Source organism: Neolamprologus multifasciatus, chromosome 13, assembly GCF_963576455.1.
Source record: "Neolamprologus multifasciatus chromosome 13, fNeoMul1.2, whole genome shotgun sequence".
Classification (NCBI taxonomy): Eukaryota; Metazoa; Chordata; class Actinopteri; order Cichliformes; family Cichlidae; genus Neolamprologus; species Neolamprologus multifasciatus.
In genome coordinates, this window is record NC_140451.1 from 19,959,478 (window position 1) to 19,985,521 (window position 26,044).

The following is a 26,044-nucleotide window of genomic DNA, read 5'->3' on the forward strand; positions in this document are numbered from 1 at the left end:
CTTGGGTATTAAACCAAATCCCACTTTATCACAAAAGAAGCGAGTAATTAATATTTATTACAGTAACACATTTCTTTTAAATCAAAATATAATGAAAATGATTAAAGCAGTTTGTACTTAACTAGACATGCATTACAAGTATTTGTAATGGAGCGACACATTGGGACCAGTCTTATTTTCCCCTAGCAGAGTCTAGAGCAGACTCAACTGTAAGAATTAGCTCAGTATAATAAACAGAAAGAGCTGTTCATTCCCTTGCATTCCACTGTCAAGTACTAACTGAGATACACCTACTGGACATTCTCTGTACGACAGCCGTGTCTCAGTGGACATCATAACATCTGTTCTGACTAGATGACTGCATTTGAGTGCTGAGACTAAAACCACTCCATGGCCATAATTTTAATTCTTTCTGCCCTCGTCCCTCTACTTGTATCTCTCTGTCCCTCTCTTCCACCCCCGGGGCAATCCAATGCCACCTCGTAGAGAAAAGAATTAAAATTCAATGTGCGATCATTACTGTTGTACATTCTTGTCCATCCGTGTGAGTATCGCGTCAGCAAATTGCCTCAAATCAGAAGGAGCAAGTGTGTTTGTGGTAACTTACAAGACACACGTAACAAAAGGGAGAAAAAAGATCCTTTTTGGGAAGGATAATGTGTTTAAAATGATGCAAAAAAGGAAGCCCGGCAAAGTCCAGATCCAATTTTAGGGCTTCAAAAAGTGTGTGTACCATTCCTCTTGATTAGCATGTTGTGTGCATGAATTTTGTGTATGTCCAGATGTTAATGAGCATTATTTGTCTGTATGTCTTTGATTACCCAGCATTCTCATCAACCCGGGCAACCATGTCAAGCTGCAGGAGGGAACACTGGGATTTTTTATCGCTAGTGATGCCAAAGAAGTAAAAAGGTAATTGGGCCATCCTCCCAAACGGCGGGGTCACTAACTGTGTCAGTTGACAAATGAATAGGAGCGCTAAACATGTTTACTGTGTCACTTTTAGAGCATTTTTCTACTGCAAAGCTTGTCATGATGACATCACGGACCCCAAACGGATCAAGAAGTGCGGCTGCAAGCGACGTGAGTAGCTGTGCCTTTATTTTGCCCCACTGGCACCCTTCCTTCCCTTCCTTCTCACTCCAAAAACCAACCTATGGGTCTCGTCTTTCTCTTTATTCATAGGTGTGCACATGGTTATTATGCCTTTCATTGTGTTGTTGTTCTTCTTGTACTCTGAATCTGTGTTTTAAACATTATATTGCCATTATACTCTTAGGAAAGTGTTTGATATTGGTCCCATTTGAGCTTCCATAACCCCCATTATAGTATGATCATAAGTCAAAGCACTTTTGTTTCTTTGTCAAAATGTAGCTTTTGCCATTTTTAAATGTCTATTCATCTTGCTTTAACCACTGAATCACCACTTTATTTGCACAAACTGAGACTGTATTGCAGTGAATGAAATGAAATGCAAAGTGTTAGAGTAGAAAGTGTTAGTAGAAAGCGTAAGAGTCTAAACCAGGCTTGTTTCACATTTGAAATATTAGAAAGTAGAGCAGATCCACCAAGTGCCCTATGTTGCGATTATAAAGGATGGGTTCAGGTTCTGCCAGTGCTTTACCTGCTTCACCTAGTTTAATGAAATTCAGCCTGGTAGTTTCTGAGTACTGATCACATGCTGTGCCTCAGCCTCAGCTTGGTGGAGGAATTAGGAAACATGTCCTCTTACTTACATACGAATGCTCTCAGGGAAATATTTTAAGGCTGTTTCATTCTTCTCAATTGTTTTAAGGTCACTAATGTTATGGATAGGGTTGCTAGCTGTTAATTTTCTAATTTAGCTATGCAAACACCCACATCAAATCAATGAATGTTTTATGCAGATACAACATTACCATTAAGGCAGGAAAAGCACGCAAATACATCCTGACCTATGTGCAGAAGATACTTGTCAGAATGTGTTAGCTGATGGATAAATAATTCAGGTTAATATTCTATGTTTCCATAAAAGGTCACAGACTGTTACGGTGAGCAGTCCGTTACAGACATGGCCTGGTTTTAAAATAGGTACCCTCCAGTTCCTTCTTTTGTCTGTGCCATTTCAATTATTCAGACGCTTTCTGCTCTGTCAATGCAATAGAATCAACAGGTTTTTCACACTCTAGTTTTATTTACCACAACTATTTACCTCTGTTTGCTTTCCTGAGACTCAGCTGATGGCGTTATGTTTTATCTTATTACATTTGTTGCTGACAAGAGAGTTGCATTAAAAAGATGACAGTTCCATTACTGTAATGGAATTCTGTCCAACTGTATGTTCTGTTCTGTCATGTTTTGTTCTCTTCTGTTGTTTTTTCCCATGTTTCTTTATGACCAGTGACACACTTTTGATGTATTTCCTTCCCTGCTGCCATTGGAAAACACCACTTTATTTTAACTACTCACTGGTAGTGATTTATTGTGAGTAAAATGAAAATGGGTGTCTAATTACCCAGAGTGCAGTGCAAGTGTTTTTTTTATTTTTTTATTTCTCTTCCTTTTCAGCAAATAGTATATTGTATCTATGTTGCATGTTACCGGTGTAGCTTCTGCATCCCTCTCTTCGCCTCCCATTTCTACACCGTGCTCAGAACAAACTGAATCCAAAACAGCAGATATTGAACTCGCACCAGCATCAGGCCTCTGCTCCTCAGTGGCTCAGCCGGCTGATGATCTGATTTGTTGGAGATGACAATTAAATAAAGCGCTACACGATTGGATGCGGCCGATGAGGTGTGCAGTTTTTGCTCACTCTTTGATCATCAAACCAAACACGTATTTGGCATTTAAAAGCCAATCTGCTGCGAGTCTTGTGTCATTACATGTGATTAACCTCTTTATAGTGTATTTGCTCAGAGAAAGAACAGAAGAATAAAAATCTGAGATGTCGTACATTAAAAACAGATTTAGAGGAACTAACACACGGGGGAAAGATCTACTGCTATTTAAAATGATCTGCTTTCTGTCAAAGGAAGTTTTGTGTGGCGGAGAGCAGAAAACGTCCTTCTGGGATGTTCTTCAAATCCCGTCAAGCTACGTTGCCAAAACACAATCAAAACAATCTGGTCTCCCCTTTTACCCCCCTTTGCTGTGATCTCAGCCCCTTTATAAACTCCGGGCCCTGGCCCAGCCTGGGCTGATGTTTCAGAGATCACTGGTTCTTTTCAGAACTGCACGAGCCTTGTGCCTTTCAAACACAGACTGTCGTTGGGCCATTTTGTTTAACTCGCTTTACTGGGAGACAAGTCTAGGATTAATACGCGGCATTGTCATAATTTTCAGTTCCCACTAGATGGTAGTGCCGTGCCAGAGTCTTGTGCGGTAATAGATATCCATAGTTAAATGGTGATGTCTGTAGAGGAAACTCTAATCCCCTGAGACCTGTTCAGCAACATTGCAAGGATCAGATGGGTGCCTTTTTGTTTTAGGATAATAAATCAGTTTGTACGGCTTTACAGATTTATCATCCTTATCATGTTATTTCACATTGTTTTTATATCCATATGTTACAATATAAAGCAGGGTATGGTGAGGGGTGTGCACTTGTGTACAAAGTTGGCTTTTTCAAGAAAAAAAGTATTTGTTTTGTCCACTTTTATGTGCCCCACTCTGACAGGATACTGCACTCTCTGTTAGTTATTGCTCAAAGGTTCACCTCTTGAGCCAACAGTATCCTTTTTCCTTGCACTGTTGCTGAATAAGGAGGCTTTAGGTGGATATCAGAATGTTGCTTTCTGTGGGACATCCTTCATATTCAACATAGCACCCTGATAGCTTCTGTTTACAGAATATTAGTGGTTTGTAGGCGGTAGTAGCCAATCAAGCCCACACAGACAGTTGATCAGGGTCGCTGCTATGTTGAATCTTCAGTTAGGAATGCCCTGAAATGGACACCTTGTCATCTTAAACCAGAATCTAGGTATTTGTGAAGTCAGAAGTAAAATACATTGTCTTTGTGTGTGTGTGTGCGTGTGTGCGTGTGCGTGTATGTGTCTCGTGTCTTCCATTGCTCCCCTTCCATTTGTCAGAAGTCTACATTGTGGCATACACGCTCATGGGCTGCTGTTATTAGGTACACATGTGACACTAAATGCAGACCAATACAACAGCTCTGCCATAGAGTCTACTTTTATTTCAATTCTTCATCTTACTGCATTTGTCCACTTGATTACATGCAAAGAGGGTTAAAGACTGAACATGTTTACAGGCCAGAACGTGACAACTCACGTTTACTTAAAAAATAAAGAAGCCTCGTAAAAGCAGAGTTTACAGCAGAGCTGTTGTATTAGGTTATGTTAGATTTCACATGTGTACCTAATAAAGTTGCCAGTGAGCCCACATAATATGTTCCAAGCGCCCAAACAAAACCACCGAAGCAAAGAAACTTCAGCATGACCTGACGGCCTCACTGCACTTGTCCGCCATGTTCCCAAAACTGTTTCATTACTGTGAACAGTTATCTGTGTACTTCTCCTTGTTGCCAGGACTTAAGCTACATTTCCTGCATGCTTTCCACATGCTAGTAAGGCACATATGCATGTCACAGGATACAGCAGTCCCTGATGCATTCATCTTATGGGATATGATCTGTGTTTCCCATTCTTTCCTTGGCCAGGAGCTGAAAACATATTACTTCATTCAAGGTCTTATTTTCCAATGTGAGTCAGAGTCAAAGATGCTGAAAGCATCTTTGTAAAGGTGCCAGACAGTATTAGTCTGCTGTCTGTTTACACCTTGGCAATGAGAGAATGGGGACCAGGGACTGTTTCTGTCCAGAGTCACAGCAATCTAGAGATGCTACTCTGGGGACTTTCACTCCCGCTTCCCTCAGGGTTCAAGGGCTTCACACACCAGTCATACATACACTTGGCTGTAGGCTGACTTTTGTAGCTAAAACTTTTGTCTGGCGTAATACTACTTTTACATCCTTTTTTACTTAATTAGCGCACCAGATCGTCATCTTGCCTGTTTTCTACTTGGGCGATAATTGAAAAGAAACATAAGTGGACTGGAACCATTTGAAAGATTCACTGGGCTGTATGTGCTGAATTGATGCACACAACAGCAAGCTTGAAAAAAACAAAAACGTAGGTGTATGTAAATGCTCAAATGCTTTTATATATTTTATGTTGGAAATGCTAGTTGGGAACCAGTTTTGCTGGTTGGTTGAAAGACAAAATTATATGTATTATAATGGCCCGTGAATGGTTCTAAATTTATGGTATACGGAGAACATTAGATAAATTTTTTAAACGGAAATTCAGAATTTCCCGGGTACAAACTAGTGTTTAAAATCAGGCACACACTGTGTTTAAATGTGTAAATATGTGCTGCAAACAATTGATAATTTGGGATATTAAGTAGAGGATCAAATTAATGGTTAATTCTTAATTTTCTCGTGAATTATACTTCCCATTTGTGTCTTCAAACATGACTTCAAATTACATCAAAACAACAACTGTGTAACTAACACTTTAGCGTGTAATAACATATGCTTTTCACAAACACCGTTTAAGCACATGCACATCAGAGTGAAGTCCCTTTGGGGAGTGGAGCAGTGAAATTGCAGGTTTTGAATATAGCATGATTTAGCCAGTCTAGCCAGTAGACTAGTGTGATGCCTTGGACAGAACCGCTACAGCTGCATGATGGGATACAGGTACGTGATCCACTCCTATAGCCAAATGGATAGAGGATGTACAAATGTATGAAACATTGTATGAGGTTTGCTGCTGAAGACATTGCTCGTGCCTCTCTTCCCCGAATGCCTCCCTACCCTCTTCCCTTTCTCCCCACCTCTCTTTCCCACTGTTATAATTTTGCCTTTTTGACTTGTTACAGCCTTAGTGCACAGCTTGAACTCCTAAGAGAATCACCAGCATTATGACTGTTGTATTTTTAATTGATAATATTATAATAATAGATAATGTGTCCAATTTAGAGACACTTTTAAAATGGCAAAATGAAATGTGCCGGCTGACTTGTTAAGGTAAATGTAACTCTTGGAGTTTGTTAATATAACTTGGGGCTCAAGCCTGTGGGAGCAGGTGACTAAGGCTTGCACTTTCTGATGAAGTTACCTTCCGACTTCCCCTAGATGTATATTTCTCCTTTTGCCATTAACCTGCTGCTTTTCCTCTCCTCTCATCCCAAAACATTTCTGTAGCCAAGATGTCCGTCTACAAACGAATGAAACTGGCATGTTGTTTTGATTGCGGCCGTTCAGAGCAAGACTGCTCTTGCATGTCAGGCAGTGTACATAGTAACATGGACACCCTTCAGAGGGCCTACCCACTTTCCTCTGTCTCTGTTCATGATTGCGCAACCACTTTACGTGCCTGTAAGTTACACCGCCCAACACATGCTGTTACGTGTCTGTGGTGTGTGCTCTGTGTATCGTACCGTGTACCATACCGTAGGTGTGTGTGTGTGTGCGTGCGTGAGGTGTAATTTGTTTATTGTGACCCCATTATTTGTGTACCCGTGGTCTATGTGTTTCTGTGTTGTTTTGATTTTTTTTTTCTATATTGATGTTATTTTTTTTTCTGTATCTATCTCTCTCTTTCTCTATATCTGGTTAGATTTTCTTTGATTTATAGTATGTGTGGTTGATAAGTGGTGACGTGGCTCAGTGGTGGTGCTGTAAGTACTGTAGATGTTAGACATGTGGCTCCCGCATGCGGCACCAGTCATGCAGTCGTGTGATAATGTCACTGTTGGAGCGTGGTGTTTTATGTCTCTTTTTAACTGTTTCAGGTAAGATGTCTGAATATACAAAAATGAAAGATTTTATTCTGTATTTTAATGGTAACATTTGTTAATTGTGCCTTTTGTACATTTACTTTGAAGACTCTTTCAAACCTCTGAGTTAACCCTTTTTTAAGTTTGTACACTTTTCAGTTGACGTAGGTTTTGCTTTTTTCTGCATTTTCTTTTAACCTTGATGAGAAACTATACTAAGATTTTGGTTTTGCTTTCATGTGGATTTTAAATGAATCATAAATGAAATACAGTTTAAGCCTCTATCGTCTTGCCAGGTCTTAAAAATGATGAGCAGGGCACAAATAATAACTGAAATCAAATTTTACTTGTGCAACGGTTAAGAAAACATACATGCATTTCCCCCCTACATTTATTGTATTGTTCAGACTTGTATTTCCTGTACTTCATCTGTCCTGCAGCCATTAATAGTTTGTCACATTAACACGGTAGGAACGTGGCAGTAAAATAGGAAGGAGGAAAAAATCAAATGAGAGAAAATGAATGCTTTATGTAGCTGGGAAGAGTACAAGAAAATAGATAAAGGAACAGCAAAGAGAAGGAGAAATTAAAATCAAAAAGGAAACTATAAAAAGTGCTTCTGGCTTGATAAAGGAAAGGTAAGAGGCCCGAGGCTCCTAGAAGATCGCCTTAAATCTGTTTTCCTTTTGAGTGGATGGGAAATACTAAATTGTTTGTCAATTAGACATGGCAGCAGTAGGCCTAGCTATCAAAGCCTTGGGTTCAGGCATACAGATCTGATTTCCTTCTCAACATTCTCCCACCGTCTGCCGACTCAGACTAGATTAGTGTCAAACATGCCATGATGACTTTGGCTTGGCCTCTTATAGTTGGGCCTGCGCTGATATCCCTTGGTACCAATTACTGGCCATTACATGGTTACTGATCTCACTTCTCCCTCAACCCCCTGTAGGATTTCAGGAAAGCCTCCTCTGTCTTAGATTTCTTTCTCTTTTTAACCCTGACTTCATCTGAACAAAGTGAGTTTAGTGAAGGAGTGCATTGGGCTTTGTCAGTCAGGGATTGTTGGATTTCCTTTCCCTATTTCCTCTTTTTTCCCCCCACCAGGCTGAGAGGATAAGACATCTTTATCGACGATGACTTCATACGCTTCTGAACTAATTTTTTTCTTGCACTTTGATTATTGATCTCTTGGATAGCACTGCTTCGTTTAAGCTGCTGTGTTCCTACACGTGCCAAATTAGGGCCACATGTGTCTGTGTGTAGCACAGACAGCTATCAGCAAGTTAGGATGGCAGAAGTATACAGCTGTAAACTGCTTTAACGACTAATACAATATTTATTATGACAACTTTTAACACAAACTCATTAAACGAGTAATGATACGTATGCAGATGAAGTGGTTAGAGAAGTGTAGTTCTCCATTGTTCTTTTTTATTATAAGCAGTTAACATATTACTTTATTCTAAATTCTTTGGCTACATCATCAGTTTTTTTGTCTGTAAATGAAACACAAGTTTTTTTTGTGACTTGACCTTCACTATTTTAGAAAATCTTTAGTCAGTTAAGAGGTTTCAACTTGGTTTGCTAAGCTCTGGACAAGGGTCGTGGGCCTGGGGTTAGGGAGATGGTTTCAGCTTGTCCACAACCTTCTGGGCTGTGTATATGTGCGCATGTGCACATCTTGTGTGCGCAACAACATGCACTTGTATCTCGGTGTCTATGCATGTGTGTGAATCTGCATCTCATTGCTGGGGACCTTATCCATCCTGACACAGAAATTATGTTTGCATTTTCCCAGCCCTGCTGGTTCATCACCAAACTTGCCCTGACAGCTCCTGTCCACCAGGCAGACCCCCACCCCCTCGACCACCCTCCCCCACCCACCCTGTCCTACGCCGCCTCGCAATGCCCCAGATGCTAGCCAGTTAGTCTGCCGCCTTTGCGGTGCGGGCAGATTGCTAGAGACAGATGCCAGGGCCACTGTGAGTCTCTTTTTGAGGATCTGTGTCATAGGCCAGCCCTGGGCCCTCACTGTGACCTTTACTGCTGGAAGAGACTCTGGGAGAGAGTGGGGAGTGTCAGCAGCTCTGAGTTCAAGTGCTTACTACATTAGTAGTTCTAGTGGTACCGGTCTTTAATATCTTCTTGGTCAAGGTCAAAAACTGTAATTACCAGAGAATTAACTGCACTGGCAAAAGTGGAGACCTTTGTCAACCCTTTAAAAGTACAACCCCAAAGATCGTGCACTGAGCTCAAGTTATGAAAAAAAACCCTAATTTTTAAAATCTCTATTTGTATAAGACTTCTGGACTGCATGCGAAAATCAGGTATCTATGCATTAGTGCTCTGTTAGCGCAGCTGTTTTGAGCAGCTGTTATCTGTTTTGGATTTATACATGCACTGAAGTATGTATTCGTTTTCTTTATTTTCCATTGTGGCTTTATTTGTTCCGCCTCACACTTCTCATCATTTTTAGATATAACCCCCCCCCCCCCCCCCCCCCCCACAAAACTCTATTATAAAATGGGAAAAAAATGGAATTGCTAAATCTACACGGAAATGATGTGACATGTAATGTAGTTCTTTCCTTTTTTTTTCAAATGTATTAAAACCAGCCATTAGACCGTCATTACATCTCATTACAGGTGTAGTACACTTTCCTAAAAGCATGGCTCACTCTGTGAATGGACAATTCTTTCATTCATCTGTCTGCCTTTTATGTGCCATCACATCATACTGTAATCAGTGCTACCATTAGGGTTTTACAGTGATTTTTAATTATTTATACTTTCATTTTTTGGTTTGTGCCCTCATACCTTTTGGTGAGACAACATCAGATTTACATTTGATTTAATTTCCATCTACGGCTCTTATGTTGATGTCTTTCCTAATGTGTCTCTTTCATTACACCCTCTCTCCTTGTGTGTGACCTGCCACTTGTCTTTGCATCCTCCCCAGCCAAATATAAGTATAACGGATTTGTCAGATCACGTAAGTGTGTTTCCCTGTCCTTCTGCCATAGCTTTGTGTATAGAGTATAGCTCCCTCAGCATGTCATATAACATTCTTAGTAGCGATGCTCTGCTTAAGTATTTTTGTATTTTTACTGTAAAAAAAAAAAAAAAAAGGAAACCAACTTTTGAAAAACTTTCAGTGTTTCTTTTAAAATATCCAGTTTATTTATATTTAACTTAAATATGATAAAATCATTTTAACATATTTTGACAGCAAACTAAAGTACTGAGATCATTTTGTGTTTGATAACACTATGTAGATCCATGAAATATTCTTTTTGTATTGTGCTGCATGTAGCAGCAGATGGCGCTACAACACCAGGAAACAGTGGAAGCCATAAAGAGGCTGGCGTTCGATTCAAAGCTGATTGCAATATAGGTAAATCTTTGGTAAATAATTGTTAAATGACTTTCCCCCCCTCCTTTATTTTACTGGTTAAGAATACATTTCACTTTTGAAATGTTATTTGTCACCTCTAACACTTTGTGTCTATATTTTAAATGTATTTGTTATTATTAGGCATACTGACAATAAAGGCTTTTTTTTGGTTTCCTTTATTAAATAATGGCTGCCTCACCTGTTAAGCAAACTAAAAGGAAGCGCAGTAATCATAAAATAAGTTTTTTTTTTCTTCCCTTTTTTAACTGTAAAGACCACAATGCATGGCTTTAAAAAGCTCTTTCATGCAGTTGCAATGCAGCTGAAGAACAAAGCTCGCTCATGCAGCAAACACTGTAAAGGCAAAGCCAGCTTAGCTCACATAGTAAAGTAAACATTTTTACTTGTTATTCCTCCGCCTCATCATCCAGTTTACATTGGGTCACGGCAATCTGATAAGGCTTGCATGCAGGACAGTACCGTCATGTGATTATCATTTCAAGAAGGGACAGTTGCCGTCTGGGTTGTTCAGGATGCACAGTGGACCTGCCAGGGTGGGTGAACACTCTGTAATGCTGCACGTGTTTGACAAGGGCCAGATGAATCCAGGAGCTATCGGTGGCGCCCTGTAAATCAAGGAGGCAGCTGACGGCTGGGATAAACGTCTGTTTATCGCCCAGGGCCACCCAAGCATGCTCTCTCCTCCAAACAACCAACCAACCACCCTTCAACCAAAGGGAGGAAAAGGGCTCCGCCTCTCCAAGTCAACTTTGCAACCAGATATTTTACTCATCTCCCACTGCTGTCTTCCTGCAGTGTGCCATGACCCTTTCAGTACATACAAACATGCGGGTTGACTCTGCAGCCACAGATGGACTGTGTGTGAGTGTGTGTTTCTGTGAGTTTGGTGAAACGACTTGCTGAACATATTTGGTACATATGCGAGTATTTATTCTCATACTCAAGCGATTTAGTGTAATAGTGAAAATTCCAAATGCTCTGTTTTTGAACATTTTTCATGCAGAATTAAATCACACTTGTGTACATAATCCAAAAGGAATCCAATACATGTTTAATGATTAGATGTTTTGAATTTATAATATTATAAATATTTAGTTCTATTTGTTGACATTATTGTGGTGTGCCACGCTCACTTGAAGTGACAATATCTAATTGGTTTTGACTGGCTTTAGCCAAGCCATGCCTCGTCTTTGTTCTACCCGAGCACAGCACAAATGAGAAGTAAAGTTAAGAGGCTTCTAATGAATTTAACACAAATGAAAAGCAAATAATACGGTGAACATTTCTTTAGGAAGGCTTCAACTATTTTTAGGAAATTTCTGCCTTTATTTATTAATATTATTATTGTTATATTTTTGCTTTAAGCTGGTTCAGTCAAAACTTAAATTGCATTTTTTCTTAAATAGTGATCAGATATTCATTTTAACATGCTGTGAAATAATGACTGTTTTATGGAATTTACCCTGAAATATCTATTTAACAAAATTTGAAATACAATAACACTTCATTACTCAGTCATTTCTGAGCATTTAAAGCAGGCGTTCTCACACTCTTTGTTCTCCACTATTTGACAGTAACGGATGAAGTTAGACCGCCTTTTCAAAACAGAACACTTAAAACCACCGGCTGCATCTCCACCTCCATCACCTCAAATGTATTCCTTCCCAATGCCCTGCACCCCAGCCAGGACCCCCTGGTCAGCCCGGGCACAGTCAACATCCCTCTCGTTAATAACCGTAAAGGATGCCTGCTCCACATGCGGCTGGGGCCCGGGGACGACCCCTCGCAATTGCGCTTCAGTATCTCGGGTCCAGGAGACGTGGCGACCAGATCCCTGGCTGAAAGTCGACTGAACCGGGCCCGCAGTCTGCCAGTGAAATACCGCTGCCACCCCAGTAATGCCATGCTGCTCAGTCACAGTAGGCACTGTAGGTTGGCCCCTTAGCGGGATGCATCAGTCAGTAATGCTGTCCCGTCTCTTCATTTTGTCTTGTTTGCTGCATGACGGCTCACTCTGCTGGAGCTGCTGCTGTTGTTTCTCCTGCTGCTTTGCACAGATCTGGCTGCTAGTGCAGTGGCTGCTACTGTCTATATGAGATAACTTTTAAGCGCCGGGGTAAAACAGGTGAATTTACTGTAGACAACGTGCTATTTCAAAAGTGGCACTAGGTGCTGTGAGCTCAGGGATTTTGCACTAATATCATTATGTTGTGGGGAAATGCAGCGTGGTGTCCGTGAAAGAAAGAAGTTCAATTGTTTTAATGTTAAAAAATTTAGTTTAAACAAAGAGGAGTTTGTCAAACGGTATAGCAAGGAAAGCATACTTTCTGCTGTGTGGTATTTTCAAAGTACATCAGAGAGAGAATTATTTGTAAAGTGTAAAATGCTTGTGATATTAGCTATTCTGATTGCCCAATTGCATAAAGGAAATGTCAGAGAATGACATTTTATTAGAAGGCAAAGCCATATTTCTTATCTTTTATTAGCAGAATTAGGTGACAGCATAGAATGGGTGCTCAGAGAATAATGAAATTCAACATGCTTGGAATAACCGCGGCTTGCAGCGCGCACATTGATTTGCACTAATATCATGCTGTGTTATTGATTTCTAACCAAAGAACTAATGCGGGTTTGAAGTGACGGTGCACTTGACATTTGCGCTGGGAGAGCGTAGATTGGATAAGAGTATCTGGGTGCCTGTCTGAAAGCTCTTGAAACTCACAGACAGTGGAGAAGATCAGACTACTGTTAGCTTGACTGAAATCTTCAGACAGCTGGGCCTGGACTTACTCCGGCTGCTCTTTCTCATTCTCTCTGTCTGGCTGGGACTCAAGTAAAGTTTGAGAAACAGTGTTTTTGTTTTTAGATGATTTTTTTTCAACCTAGCGAAGCATGGCTGACAGAAAACCGAGCTCAAATGTGATCAAATAATCTTTGAAAAAAACAAACAAAAGAGAACTATAAAATAACACAGCGTTGTCCAGAAAAACATGAAACAAAGACGCTGTATATTTAATCCGACACAAGTTGTTTACTTTTTATTTAAACTTGTAACATATGACCTTTTTCTTCTTGGCAATTATGCCATTTACCAGCTGCTTTCATAATTTAGAATCCACTGATTCACACACTACTAACGTGCCCTGACCTTTATTATGCGTGCTGTTCTCTTAGCATGGGGGCAGACCTGTAGAAGAGCCGTTGTGCACGTTAGTAAGAACTTGAATTATGGTGTTGGGGTTCAAGTAGTTTCATTAAGAAGTCAACTACGCACTCAAAATTCATCTCCATAACCTGTATTTATATCATTGTCATTGCTTTTGCCCATGCCCCAGTGACAATAACAGTCTGTAGCATCACATTGCAATTAATGCTTTAGGTAAGCATGGTCACTTGGATGTAAACTGCTAGAGGTCCAACCGCCTGCAGAGTTCAGTGGGTGAACAGACGCAGTGAAGTGTCAGTGAAGGATGTGCAATATTGCACCTTAGTATAGCCACAACATGGGGGACATTTTAAAAAAAAATTCTTATTTTTTTAAATAAACCTTCCTTTTAGGTCATGAATTGTTTTTTCTCCGTGGTTTCCTCCTGCTTTTTTCAGATTTAATCATTTGTCCATTACTAATATTTTCTCTCTCTATTTTTATTTCCCTTCCATTTTGACACATTGAATTATTAATTTTCCTTTTCTTGCGTTCAGTTTCTTTTTTTTGTGGTTTGCATTGAATGATTGATTGATTGTTGCCTATTTTCATGTCAGGTCCAGCTCTCTTTCTGAACCGTCTGTCTCTGCTCTGACATTGTGCGCATGTGTTTTCAGTCGAAGACGAGCATCCGTCAACGCTCTCGCCCAAAAAAAAGCAGCGCAACGGAGGGATGCGAAACTCACCCAACTGCTCGCCCAAAATGATGAGGTAAGAGATGCTGATTTTATTCTTCTTCCAGCCTTCAAACTGGGAGTGAGAGGAAGACAGATATAAGGAAGATGGGAGGGAGCATGGGGGGGGGGAGGAATATGTGTCTGAGAGATACTTCAGAGGCGTATGCTGCTGATGGTGAGATGGTGGGAGTTTGGATGGATGGGAGGGGGCAAATTAGGGGTGGCAGAAGAGGGAGGTAAGAAACTCTGTGAGTGAAAAAGAGAAGAGAAATGCCCTGTTAGGTGCTGGCTGTTTAGGATGGCATGCTGTCAGCTGTTAATGACAGAGCTGAAATAATATTTCTGTCATGAAAAGCGGCTGTGAGGAGCCGTTTGAAAACTCCTCTGGCTTTAAAGACCCAGCTGTCACCTCCTCCGTTCTGGTCCACATGTACTCCTTAAACAATGCTGGCACTAATGACACCACCAACCAATCAGAGAGACCTGCATGGTTACTTTGCCCTCGGGCTACTCGTCTATTGTGGGAACCCCTGTGAGTAGTGTATCTGGTACTTAAGGCCATATGCGAGATGTATCGTCACAATCAAATATGAATTCAAATATTACCTTCCTTTTATCCTGTCCTTTGGAATTAAACTGCTGTTAATTGATTTTGAAAGATAAAAAGGGTAGGTTTTTGTGCTCCTCTGACTGCAAGGCGGGGTTAGACGCACGACTGAGAGGAAAATGCAGGGAGGCCGAGCTGTGCGGGTTGGGACGGCGGGATGAAGGCACGGTGGCGAAGATCTAACAGGACAGAAACACTCATAGCTACACTCCTCGTCTCCTAATGAGAGCGAGGGTTTACATTAAGGAACTCTAAAGAGAGGCCTCATAATATATATAATCTTAATCTTATTTATAGAATTTAAACCCTTTAAAAAATAAGCAAACTCTAAGGTGGAATAGTTAACATTTCCAAATAAAATCAATATAAATATGAGCTATTATACAAAGTAGTTCTGTTTTGTTCTCTTTCATATGCTGCATAATGTTTTCACTTATTACTGTACCATTCTGGTCGAGTGCCGTGTACGTTAGCCCTGCTAGTTTCCCTTAGGCAGCAATCCTCCTACTGCACTGGCATGCCTATGTGATTTTTGTCCAGTATAGTTGTCGGCCTCCCCCTCACAACAAAACAAGCACTTAATAAGCCTTCACACTTGCCAAACCATTAGCCCAACACAGAGTCATACCCTTCAGTCTAGTTCGCAGCAGAGCATCAGCTCAGATGCCCTTGCTCAGAGGGAGCAAACTGCTACAAAAACAACGAGACACTGGCACATTTCCAGATAACTGCTTGTTTTAAAAGGTTCTTTAGTTTGCCTAACTTAAAGCACAAAACCTTTTCTTCTCTTCCTTTTCTGCTTAGAAGACGGTCCCCGTTTGCCGTGTAATATATGCATCTGCGCTTTGATCTCACAGTGATAATAATCCTTGCGAGTTATTTACTCAGTTTTGAAAACGCTTCAAAGCGGTGTCAAAGTTTTCTCTGCTTTAGGGTTGCTTCTGTATTCTGCTGGCTCTTGGGTGCTGGGATGACAGGTCCTCTGTTATAGGTGTAGCTTTTTCTTTTTTTTTCCCTCCAAGTATTAGCCTTTAGCAGAACATCAAATTACCCATCGCAGTCCACAGTCCCTCCCTCCACCCCTTCACAGCTGCCCCTGTCAACATATAAGACCATATATATTATATAAACCGTTGTGCTTTGCGAGGTGGATTTTATGCAGAATGAAAAGTGATTGTTTGAGGTAGCCTTAGGGATACTTTATTCAACAAGCAAGAAGGGGGAAAACACAGTGGAGAGCTAGCAAGAGAGCGAACATACGTATCAAGTATGGTTTTTACAGGACTCGCAGCCTGAAGGCCTTTGTAAATAAATAATGATCAACAGATTGGCTGTGGGCTTTTGAAAAGCATGCCTTTGTCAGTTTGCATGATGGGAAAAATTTTCAAAGCAAGAAGCTGCCTTCGTAGTCTGGCAGAGAGGGATTGGGGGAGCACGCCCATCCCCAGCTTTGTGACTGCAGAGTGATACACTGGAATAATTCAACTCTGTTTGAAATATACTGAGGGAGAGGGTACGAGAGAAAGAAAGAGACAGAGAGGGAGGGAGGCACCGGAGTGAGACATGCTGTAAGGGAAATACTGTTTGTCCTCCATAAAAGTGCATCTGATAAAATATTGTATTTCACCAACACAACATTTAGTTTGCATTCTGGTACAATGCTAGAAATTAAGCAAAGTTCACGTAATTCTGCATCTACTTGTTCACGACTGAAAGTTCTCAGCAGAGAATATCTGCATTTATCTGTCACTTCGCTCGCTATTTGGGTGACATTTAGGAGCCCTGTGTTAAATAATTTATTAGTAGCCAATCCAGCTTGTAAATTTCCTAATGAACCGTATTCCCGCCATGGCGCTAACACCATCCCATCCCACCCCACACCCACACAAACATTCACGATGGGTCATGACTGACAACACGCATCCATTTGCAGAAGATGTCACAGTATCATCTGCAGCTGATATCCCTTGGGCGTGGCCCCGTAGCACAGACGTCATGTCTGCTCTGCCTGAGCCTTGTGGTAGGTTCAACTCGAGGCGCGGAGAACGAAGAGGAAGGAGGTGTGCGGAGCCTGTGACAGGCTGCCAGTCACACCGCTGACAGCTCTGTGAAAGATAGCTGTCTTGGCAGTGAGAGGTGGAGCGGCAGCCCGTCTGCATGCGCCAGTCAGCCCCTGTGTGGAGGCGAGCAGAGCTGAGCAGATTGAAGTGACGGGGGGCTCCGTGGAGTTGATTGGCGCAACACGCGGCTCTGGATGAAAGATTCAGGCTGAGTGTAAAAACACTAAATGCTGTCAGTGTTATTATCACCTGCTCTAACTGATAGAGGGGAGAGGGGGGGAAAGAGAGGTGGAGAGAGAGGGTGGCTAATTGACAGCTTTTTTTTCCTTTAACTTTAACTTTTGCCTGCGATGGCATGCAATCCAAATGCAGGTTGAAGGAAGAAACGGCATCAAAGCCTTGTCAGTGAATGACAGTGTTGATAGAGGATAGAGAGAGTGATACTGAGAGAGATGTATGTCAAATTCTTGAGATATTTTCTCCCATATTACTCACATGTCTATCTCTGCAGTTTCCCCCCCTTTTTTTAGGAGTATCAGCAGTATTGAATTTAACCAAGGATTTCATAATTTTTCTTAAATTGTCAATAAACTATATTTACATTGCTGCAAAACAAGGAGCCTTTGTGGGAAAACAGCACTTCCGCCGTTTATCTTGACTCTGTGTTTTTGATCACATTTTCTGGACCGTGTTCAGAGGGGCTGTGAGAACATGTCTTGTAGAATAAGTTCAAGAACAGGAGAGGCAGCGTAACAACACTGACAGGAACCCTTTCATGGTCAGTGTTACAGCAGATAAAACTCAGCAGCCCACTGCTGTGGATTAGCCTGTTTGGTTGTGACATGCTGCTGAAACATTAATGACCATCAGCTGGGAAAGCAAAATGTGATTGGGCAAATTCCTGAAATATTTAAAGTGCGAGCCTGTTGGAGCTTTTACTGTTTGCGCCACATGGCGTCAGGAACTGGAAGAGAGGGTAAAAGCTGGTAATTGGCCTTGTGTTGTCATGCCATTCAGTCAGTAGTACTCACATCTTGCTGTTCTCCTCTGTACCACAGTGAGCACAAGGGTCATTGACTTTTCTGATGCCTCTACATAGGGGATGAGACAGATTGGAGGGAAAGATATTCTAGTTATGCAGTGCAGTAGAAAGTTTCATACTCTGAGAATGAGATGGACTTTTAACGATCAGACAGCACAGATATCAAGGAACCCTGCCTGGCTTCTGCCACAAAACAGCCTAACGTAAATATTTTCTCTTTTCCAGTCGACACGATCCCCTTCTAATTCCTGGAAATGAACAAATTGAGAATATGGACATGAACGTGAAGAGGTATGACTCGACAGGGATGTTTCACTGGTGCCCTTCAAAAGACATCGAAAAAGTCATCCTGGTAAGTGGGGCAAAAGTTCTGTAACTGCTACCCAGTGAGGGGAAAAATAGTGTATATAAAAAAAAGAAGGTACTAGTAAGTATGCTCAGGAGCAAATGTTTCCCCTCAGTACTGCAGTAACACAATCACATACTAATGTGTATTGAAATTTCTCTCACTGCCTCTCTGTTGTTTCAAGGTGAGTTTGTTTTTATATTTATATATACAGTATATGTGTATATCCACCAAGGAATGAGTGAGCAGCATTTCAACACTCGGTGCATGACTTTGCTCGGATGCTTTAACGAGACGGTTTAAAGCATTTATGTTAGTGCATAAATTGTTTGTGTAGGATCAAATAGAAGGCGCAGTCACCTACTGTGCATAGTAAAGATACGACATATCTTTGCTTTGTCTAAGACTCGAGTGACCCAGGTGCTGTTTTCACTCAACTCAAGGGAATATGAAGGCTGCTTCACCAAAATGTTTCAGATACACAGATAAACATCATTTGCCACCAGCTGAAAATATGAGACAATTTGCAGCTGTACTTTTTTTTTATGAATGTAACAGTTTACAGCTTACATTCGTGCGTGTTTAAATTGTCTAATGAAGAGCTAATAATAAAACCAAACACATGGTTAATAAATGATTACATGTGGATATATAACAGTTTATGTGATGCCTTTAAGCACATTTAAACTCTAGATATGTTGGGGGGGTAACTTCATGCACCTGACCCAGTTTTCTGTTATCGGCACTCATTTTTATTCTGTAAACCTGTGTTTGTCTCTGTGTGCCTGCTCATCTCTTTTCTGCCTTCGCTTTTTTTCCTCATTCTCTGCTTTTCTCTCCCCCCCTTCCCCGTGTCCCTCTGTTCCCTACAGACCCGGAGTGAAGCCTCCATGACAGTGCTAAGCGGCCATGTAGTGGTCTGTATATTTGGGGATGTCACGTCCGCTTTAGTGGGGCTGCGAAACTTGGTGATGCCTTTAAGAGCCAGCAACTTCCATTACCACGAGCTAAAGCCTATAGTTTTTGTGGGCTCGCTGGATTACCTTCGGAGAGAGTGGGAAACTTTACACAACTTCCCCAAGGTTTCCATCTTACCTGTGAGTGTACTGCTTCACCTGCATGTTGAATATCTGTCCAACTAGAAGGCGCTGACATTTTAAGTTGCACTCATACTGAAATCTTTCAAGCGATTGTCATTTTGAGTTTGATCGCGCATTTCTCAGTTGAATGATTACTTCATGAGAGCTCATGGAGCCTCCCTCATCCCTAGCAGTGACACATCCTGCATATCCAAAGTGGAGTTTATGAGCGTTGCAGCTGCAGTGCCCATCACAGATGGCGTGGCTTGCTGCCTTAGAGCTTGTTAGGCCTGGTTTGACTGATGATCAGAGGAGAATCACAAACACAGCCTTCAGCGCAGGCTAGCCTTTAGATTAGTCCGTGTCTCTGAATCTCCAACGCCCGGTTAGATCAGTGGAATGTCATCGCCTCAAAACAAGAATACTTGTTAACTAATTTCCCACAGCCCCACTCTGCTCACTTCTTAAATTTATTTTTCTCTCCCCCATGTCTGTCTGTTCTCTGTGTTTTGCTTTCTCTCTCTTGCTGTCTTTCTCTTTCTCTGTGTTCCCCTCGCCCTGAAGGGTACACCATTAAGTCGGGCAGATTTAAGGGCTGTCAACATCAACCTCTGCGACATGTGTGTAATACTGTCAGCCAATCAGAACAATATCGAAGATGCGTCTCTGCAGGATAAGGAATGCATCTTGGCAACACTCAACATCAAATCTATGCAGTTTGATGACAGCATTGGGGTCTTACAGGCTAATTCCCAAGGTAAGAAGTGTCCCATTAGACTCCATGTACACTCCTGGCCAAAGGGGACAGGTTATGGGAGGGAGGAAAGGAGAGTAGTCAAAAAATGGAAAAGGAAAAGAGGAAAAGACTGGAGGGCAGTGAGAAGGCCACACAGGAAGGATAGATGTAGTTTGTCGAGCACAGAGTCTGCTAAGCGCTCATAACTGAAATTCTCTGAAAGTCTGCTTTGAGTCTCGTCTGTAAACTGACATTACTGTAACTCTAACTGAAGATGTGCACACACAGAACCATTGTGTTTATACCTTCATCAAGCCTTTGAAGAGTGTTTACTCCGCGCAATTTTCTGATGGTTTCAGTCTTGTCCCTGGCAATTAGATGCTGCTAAACCTTTGATAATACTTTTTAATGATGTAATCAACATGACTGTGTCATTTGATGTTGTTCCCCCTGATCTGGAGTCTGGCAGATCGTCTGGAACAGATTGTTGATGTTTGCAGACAAACATACGAACCAGGCATCCCATCAGGCCTCATCATCATTAAGCAGCTAGTACAAATCACCAGGCAGGCCAATTCAGCTGCTCCTCATTAGTCACAACAAAACAGCAACACATGCACGCACACACCTCAGTGCTTCATGGCGTGCGCACGTGTTTGCGCACGTAACACACTCGGTTACTCATGCCAAGGCAGCCTATCCACAAACATTCACAAACAGGTGATCCTCAGTTTATGATTAGCTTGAAAGGTTCGACATGCCTTGAGGTAAGCAGTTAGTGCCACCACAGCGACCGTTGTAAATACAAATCAAAGTGAAGGTTCAAAAGGCCTTTTTTTTTCTTTTCGTAATGGAGGGCATATCCACATTTTTATTAGAATGCCGATGCAGTTACTTCTCCAGCCTGTGTGAGCGATACGCTGTCGATAATAGTGCCAGCAAGCAACAATCGGCAGGAGTAAATCTGAGAGCGCGTCCACTCTGGGGAGCAGTACTTGCAGAAAGCCACGTCCATCCAGAAGCTCGCCGGTTTATGTCTTCTAACCCAAACCAATGGTTTGAGACTGGCGTTATCAATAACCGGGTCTTACTTTAACGGCCCATTTAAGAAAACACAGTGACATGCAATCATGCATACATAAGAAAATACACGCATATAACCAGGTGCTGCTATTGTATCATGGGTATTGCTGTGAGGATTCCTTCCTCCTAGCGATGCTCTCATTCAGACGCTGTCTGTGGAATTTAGAGGTGCAAATGAATAAGTAAACATGCGCTTTCCTGGGGGAGAGCTTCTCCCGGCTGCTGTAGCATGTAGTCAACCACAGAGCATAGCTGTGCCCGCAGGGCTACAGGGATAAGGGGGCATGTAACCCAGATCTCACTCATCTATTGTAGATTGTAGCTGAATAAACTAAGTTACAGTCTAACAAAAGCAAAAGCCAGCGTCTCTGCTTTGGGGCATAATTTTCATTTCTCATTAAAAAAAAAAAAAGTTAGCATTAATATAAAACATATAAAAAAGAGAAAAATTGACTGTGTTAAGTATAATTAGGCAATTCAAGAGGCATACTGTTATTTCAATCACAAGGACACAAGATTAGTCTATAAAGAGAAACAGTGTCTTTCTTTGGAGATGTGTTTTTCATATGGGGTGTATGTGAATGTCTGATGAATAATCTCAAAAATAGATTAAGGCAATCGGGCAGATAAACACATTTGAGCTCTTATGTTTTTCAGTGCTCAGTAGACGCTCAGCTCTCTGTTTGGATTTTGCCAGCTCACACTGCATAACGACTTTTGAGCTGTTTGTAACCTAACAGGTTTTGAAAGCAGCTCTACAGCAGACCTCATGTATCCCTGTTCTCACCAACGCCACTTTCTGGGGTTGCGCTGCGCAGAGTGGAAGGCGCTCTCCTACGTCTTCCCACAGTCTACATGTTCACTATGATACAATAAGCGCGGCGTTTTAGAGGCAGAATCCAAAAAACTTGCTGTCACTCTCCAGTGGAGTAAACATCATCCTTTATGGACATCGACAAAATGATGCTTGCACTATCTGAGCTGTGCTCCCTGGTTGAAGTGTCAAACCGCTGCTATCTCCTAGTTCAATAATTGGTGTAACAAAAGTTATGATTATCCATGCTTCAGTTCAGTGTGTGCTTCCCGCTGTGTACTAAACTATTTGGTGCCTTTTCTGTTGCAAAGGGCTGAAAGATCTCTTTTGTAATGTAAGCAGCTCATTGAGTTTCTTGACAGGGAAGGCACGCACACACTCGCACACAGAGAGAATTTGCAAGCCTTTTAAAACTTTGTGACCTGAATATATTCCCTGCATTATGTTTCCTTGGTGGTGGCACTATAAGCTGACATTTTGCTGTAGTCAGCATTAAATGATGGATGTCAAAACACAGTTGATGCATTATGCATATAGCATTACAGATTTAAGGTGTTTACTTGTCACTTTGAGGAAATGCAAAAATGTGAAGTCATGTGAATTCATACTCCTGTCACTTGCACTTGTATTTCATGGTTCTGTGCCACACCATTTTCGATAAAAGGTTTTCAGGATCCACTTCACCAATTTTATTGTAACAAAATGAACAACATATAAAATTTATGTCTGCCAGTTGATGGAGGGATGTGAATGCTAAATATGTCTTGGCTGACCCCTAAAAGCACAGTATCACTATTGCAGTTTTTAGGCAGGCGCCTGCTTCACTTAGCTGCCTCCTTTGTGTCCGTGTGTGTGTTCTTCAATCCACACATTTGAATCGCACATAAAGTGCACATCAAAAACTTCATGCTGGGTAAGATAGAATGCATCTGTAATTGTATTGATGCAGAGTTTTAGGTCATGCCCTCATGCCGGTGATACTTCTACAATAAAACATACAGACTGCACATTTTTGTTTTGCTATTTGCCATAAAGAGTAAGACCCACATAAAGCCGATACACAGTGACGACATTTAAAATAGATTCAATTTAAGTTGGAATCTGTTTTTTTATGTTTATTAAATTATTATGCCTCATAAAAAGTAGTAGCATTGGTAATAGCATTATATGTTTGAGGTAAAAAATAAATAAATAAATAAAATTCAAAAAACACCACAAAATGTAAGTTAGGGCTCAAAGAATAAATAATTAGTAAATTAGTAGGAAAACATTAGTTAAAAGTGATATATTGCTATAACTTTAATAATTTTTTATTGTTTTATTATATTTTATTTATCCAAATGTAAATAGTAATAATAGAAACCTATCAAAAACAGATGCATATATAAATCATGTAGTTATTTTTAGTGTAAATTGAAACTGAAGCAACAGTTTTTTAAATGCCCAGTCGTGTGAATTCAGTAGCTTATAGAACCGTCTGAACTCCAATAACTTAAAGTAATTTTTTTCTGCATGACTTTATCCATCTCTTACATCTTTGTGGGAAAAGTTTGACCCAGGCTTCTTCACAATGTTGCTTCAGTTCACTGAAGTTTGCAGGCATTCATTTATGCACAGGGCTCTTAAGGTCATGCCATAGATTCCTTATTATTATTCCTTATATTCATTTTATTTTCAACCATTCTGTTGTAGATTTGCCTCTGTGCTATACACTATGACCAAACCTCTCATCTTTGGTCTTGTCCTTCCAGAGGACAGTTTCCAGAAGCATTGTGGGTTTTTCTCAAATTTAACTTTCTTAAACTGAAGTTATGCTGTTATATAGTAAAAAGAGGTTTTCTGCTGGCAATACCTCCAAACAAGCCATACTTATTCTGTCTGTTTCTAATTGCATTGTCATGATCATTAACCTTTAACATGCTAATTGATGCCTATAGGGTCAAACCTGTAGCTCTTGGGTTTTATGCAGTTTTTTTGAGCTTTGCCTGGTCTAAACTTGAGGTGATGCTGGGATGTCCACTATTGGGGATATTGTGGCATTGTGTTAACGCACACCCGAATGTTCCAGACCAGCACACTGTCAAAAATTGTGTTTTTATAGAGGTGCTCACACTTGCTGATGGTCAGTTAATCAGGTACATTTGATTAGCAGCACCCGGCTGGCTTTAATGCCTGTGGAAGCAGTGTGGGTGGCTTTGAGCTGAAAACTTTCTTTTTCACATGACTCTATTTGTATTAAGTAGATATTTAGATTTAAAACCTTTACATCTGCTATAAAGTTTGCTGACCAGCCTGAATACTTGATCCATAACGCTGTTTTATCTATGTCTTTGTTTCCGAATGTGTAAAGGTTTCACGCCTCCTGGAATGGACAGGTCATCTCCAGACAGCAGTCCAGTACATGGCTTCGTGCGTCAGGCATCTGTCACCACCGGATCCAACATCCCCATCATCACAGAACTAGGTAAAACTGTTTCCACCCACCTCAGTTGCAAACATTGCATGTTACATCCAGTAACTACCAGTCAACTCATTATTCATTTCCAGATGTAGACACACAGAGCTAATAATCTCAGGCATCATTCTGCTATCAAAAGTTCCAACTCATTCAAGGTCAAACGGACTAAAGAATGCACGGTGTGGAATTTTTGTCCACTTTCATGTTGTTGATAGCTTTGCCCAACTCAACTTCATATTCGGATGTGGGTTACTGGATCCTGCAAGGTTTTTTTTGTTGTTGTTTTTTTTTGTCAAGTGGTGACTCAACTTAAAGGTATCAAACACGCACTTTCGGGACTAAAGCCACATGTCCTGCCATTTGTCCACTAATGGACAAGAGAAACTCAGCCTGATGGAGAGAGTGAGAGAGGGAGAAAAGGGAAGAGAAAAGGTAGAAGAGGAAAAGTGCCTTGGTTGCAAAATGGGTCCATTTATTAATCACAATACCACTGGTTGTATTCCCAATGGTGATGGGGACTCATGAAACTTTCAGATCTCCGAGGGGCCTTCTAAAGCACTAGAGACTAGCTACTCTGTCTCCTCTGACCCAATTAGGGAGCAATGGAGCATGAGGCCAGCTAAGAAAAGGCCAGAAAGAGAAAGAAGCTGCCTAATATTACTTGTAACCAGCAGAGCCATTACCTGAATTGAGCCTCTCCCATTACACTCCTAACCGCATATGTAATCATCAAAACTAGATAGTCCACGTTAGAGCCAAAGGCTTCTGTCCTGGACCTTAATGCTCGTGGCTCTGGAGTTGCCTCTCTGCATGCTCTTTGCTTAGAAAGATTTTCAAGCTACAGCATCACTAGATGCGATAACATTGTCTTTTAGAAAAGGAAGAAGTAAGAGAATACAAAGGGAAGAGTGGCTGCGTGTCTTACGCCAAATATATGCTGTACTTACATTGTCATATGTTCAGGTTACAGTGCCAGAAGCAGATTAAAGTCACTTTCAAACCTAAAAAAAACACGCCTCATCTGAGTTTAGTGATCAATTTTGTTTGCATGGCGTGTGAAGTAGGTGTGTTTATGGATAAGATCCTTTTCTTTATCCGTCTCACTGCTTTACCATGAAATTATTTATTGTTGTTGAAGCGGCACGGTGCTGTGACAGCTCGGGCTTCATATCTACTGTGCACTCTAATCCGGGGTGCTTCACTTTTAGACACCGGACAGCCGTGAATATTTCAGAGTAATTCCGAAGTTAACGCGAGCAGTCTCGAGACACCCGAATGCCTTTACTGCGGTCTTTGAAACTGTTTCAATAACGACACAATTTCTCCCTCTCTCTGCACTGTCTCATCACCATTAGCTAAACCTGGCAAACTACTGCCATTGGTTTCACTCAGTCAGGAAAAAAAAAGTGGAACCAGCATACAAATGATAACAGAGCTGGGTAAGCTGAGCCTTTGTCCTCTGCTGCCGTTCGTTCCCCTCGCTCCGTCGCTCCGCTCCTCATCAGCTTGTCTTGATTTATCTGGCTGCAGTCAAGGCTCTCGCCGCTCCCATGGCTTCACTTTGAACACATTTTTATCCTTCGTTCTGGCTGAAATTGACTGTCTTGTTTTGGCCTTCTTTTTACTGATTTTTTTTATTTTTCTTATTTATTTTGGGGCATTTTTTTTGTTTTCTTTCTTCCAGTTGGGTTTTTGCAGAGCTTCGCTAGGCCTTTGATCATGTTCAGTCTGTCCTTG

At 41.2% G+C, this 26,044-nt stretch overlaps 1 protein-coding gene across 25 annotated transcripts in view; it reads left to right on the forward strand.

Moving 5' to 3' along the window:
- The window catches only part of kcnma1a (potassium large conductance calcium-activated channel, subfamily M, alpha member 1a), a 150,160-nt gene that overhangs the window by 112,585 nt on the left and 11,531 nt on the right, over positions 1-26,044 (forward strand). For 6 of the 25 annotated variants that reach the window (XM_085183731.1, XM_085183730.1, XM_085183734.1 and 3 more), the window contains 10 exons: positions 826-912; positions 1,007-1,083; positions 9,745-9,777; positions 10,099-10,179; positions 14,023-14,116; positions 18,017-18,143; positions 19,010-19,234; positions 19,781-19,973; positions 24,200-24,313; positions 25,663-25,746. In XM_085183731.1, the coding sequence (XP_085039857.1) occupies positions 826-912; positions 1,007-1,083; positions 9,745-9,777; positions 10,099-10,179; positions 14,023-14,116; positions 18,017-18,143; positions 19,010-19,234; positions 19,781-19,973; positions 24,200-24,313; positions 25,663-25,746 (1,115 nt within the window). Of the gene's footprint in view, positions 1-825; positions 913-1,006; positions 1,084-2,454; positions 2,464-6,208; positions 6,383-9,744; positions 9,778-10,098; positions 10,180-11,774; positions 12,129-14,022; positions 14,117-18,016; positions 18,144-19,009; positions 19,235-19,780; positions 19,974-24,199; positions 24,314-25,662; positions 25,747-26,044 lie in introns of all 25 variants that reach the window. The other 19 variants (XM_085183741.1, XM_085183742.1, XM_085183743.1 and 16 more) reach the window with 11 other exon arrangements.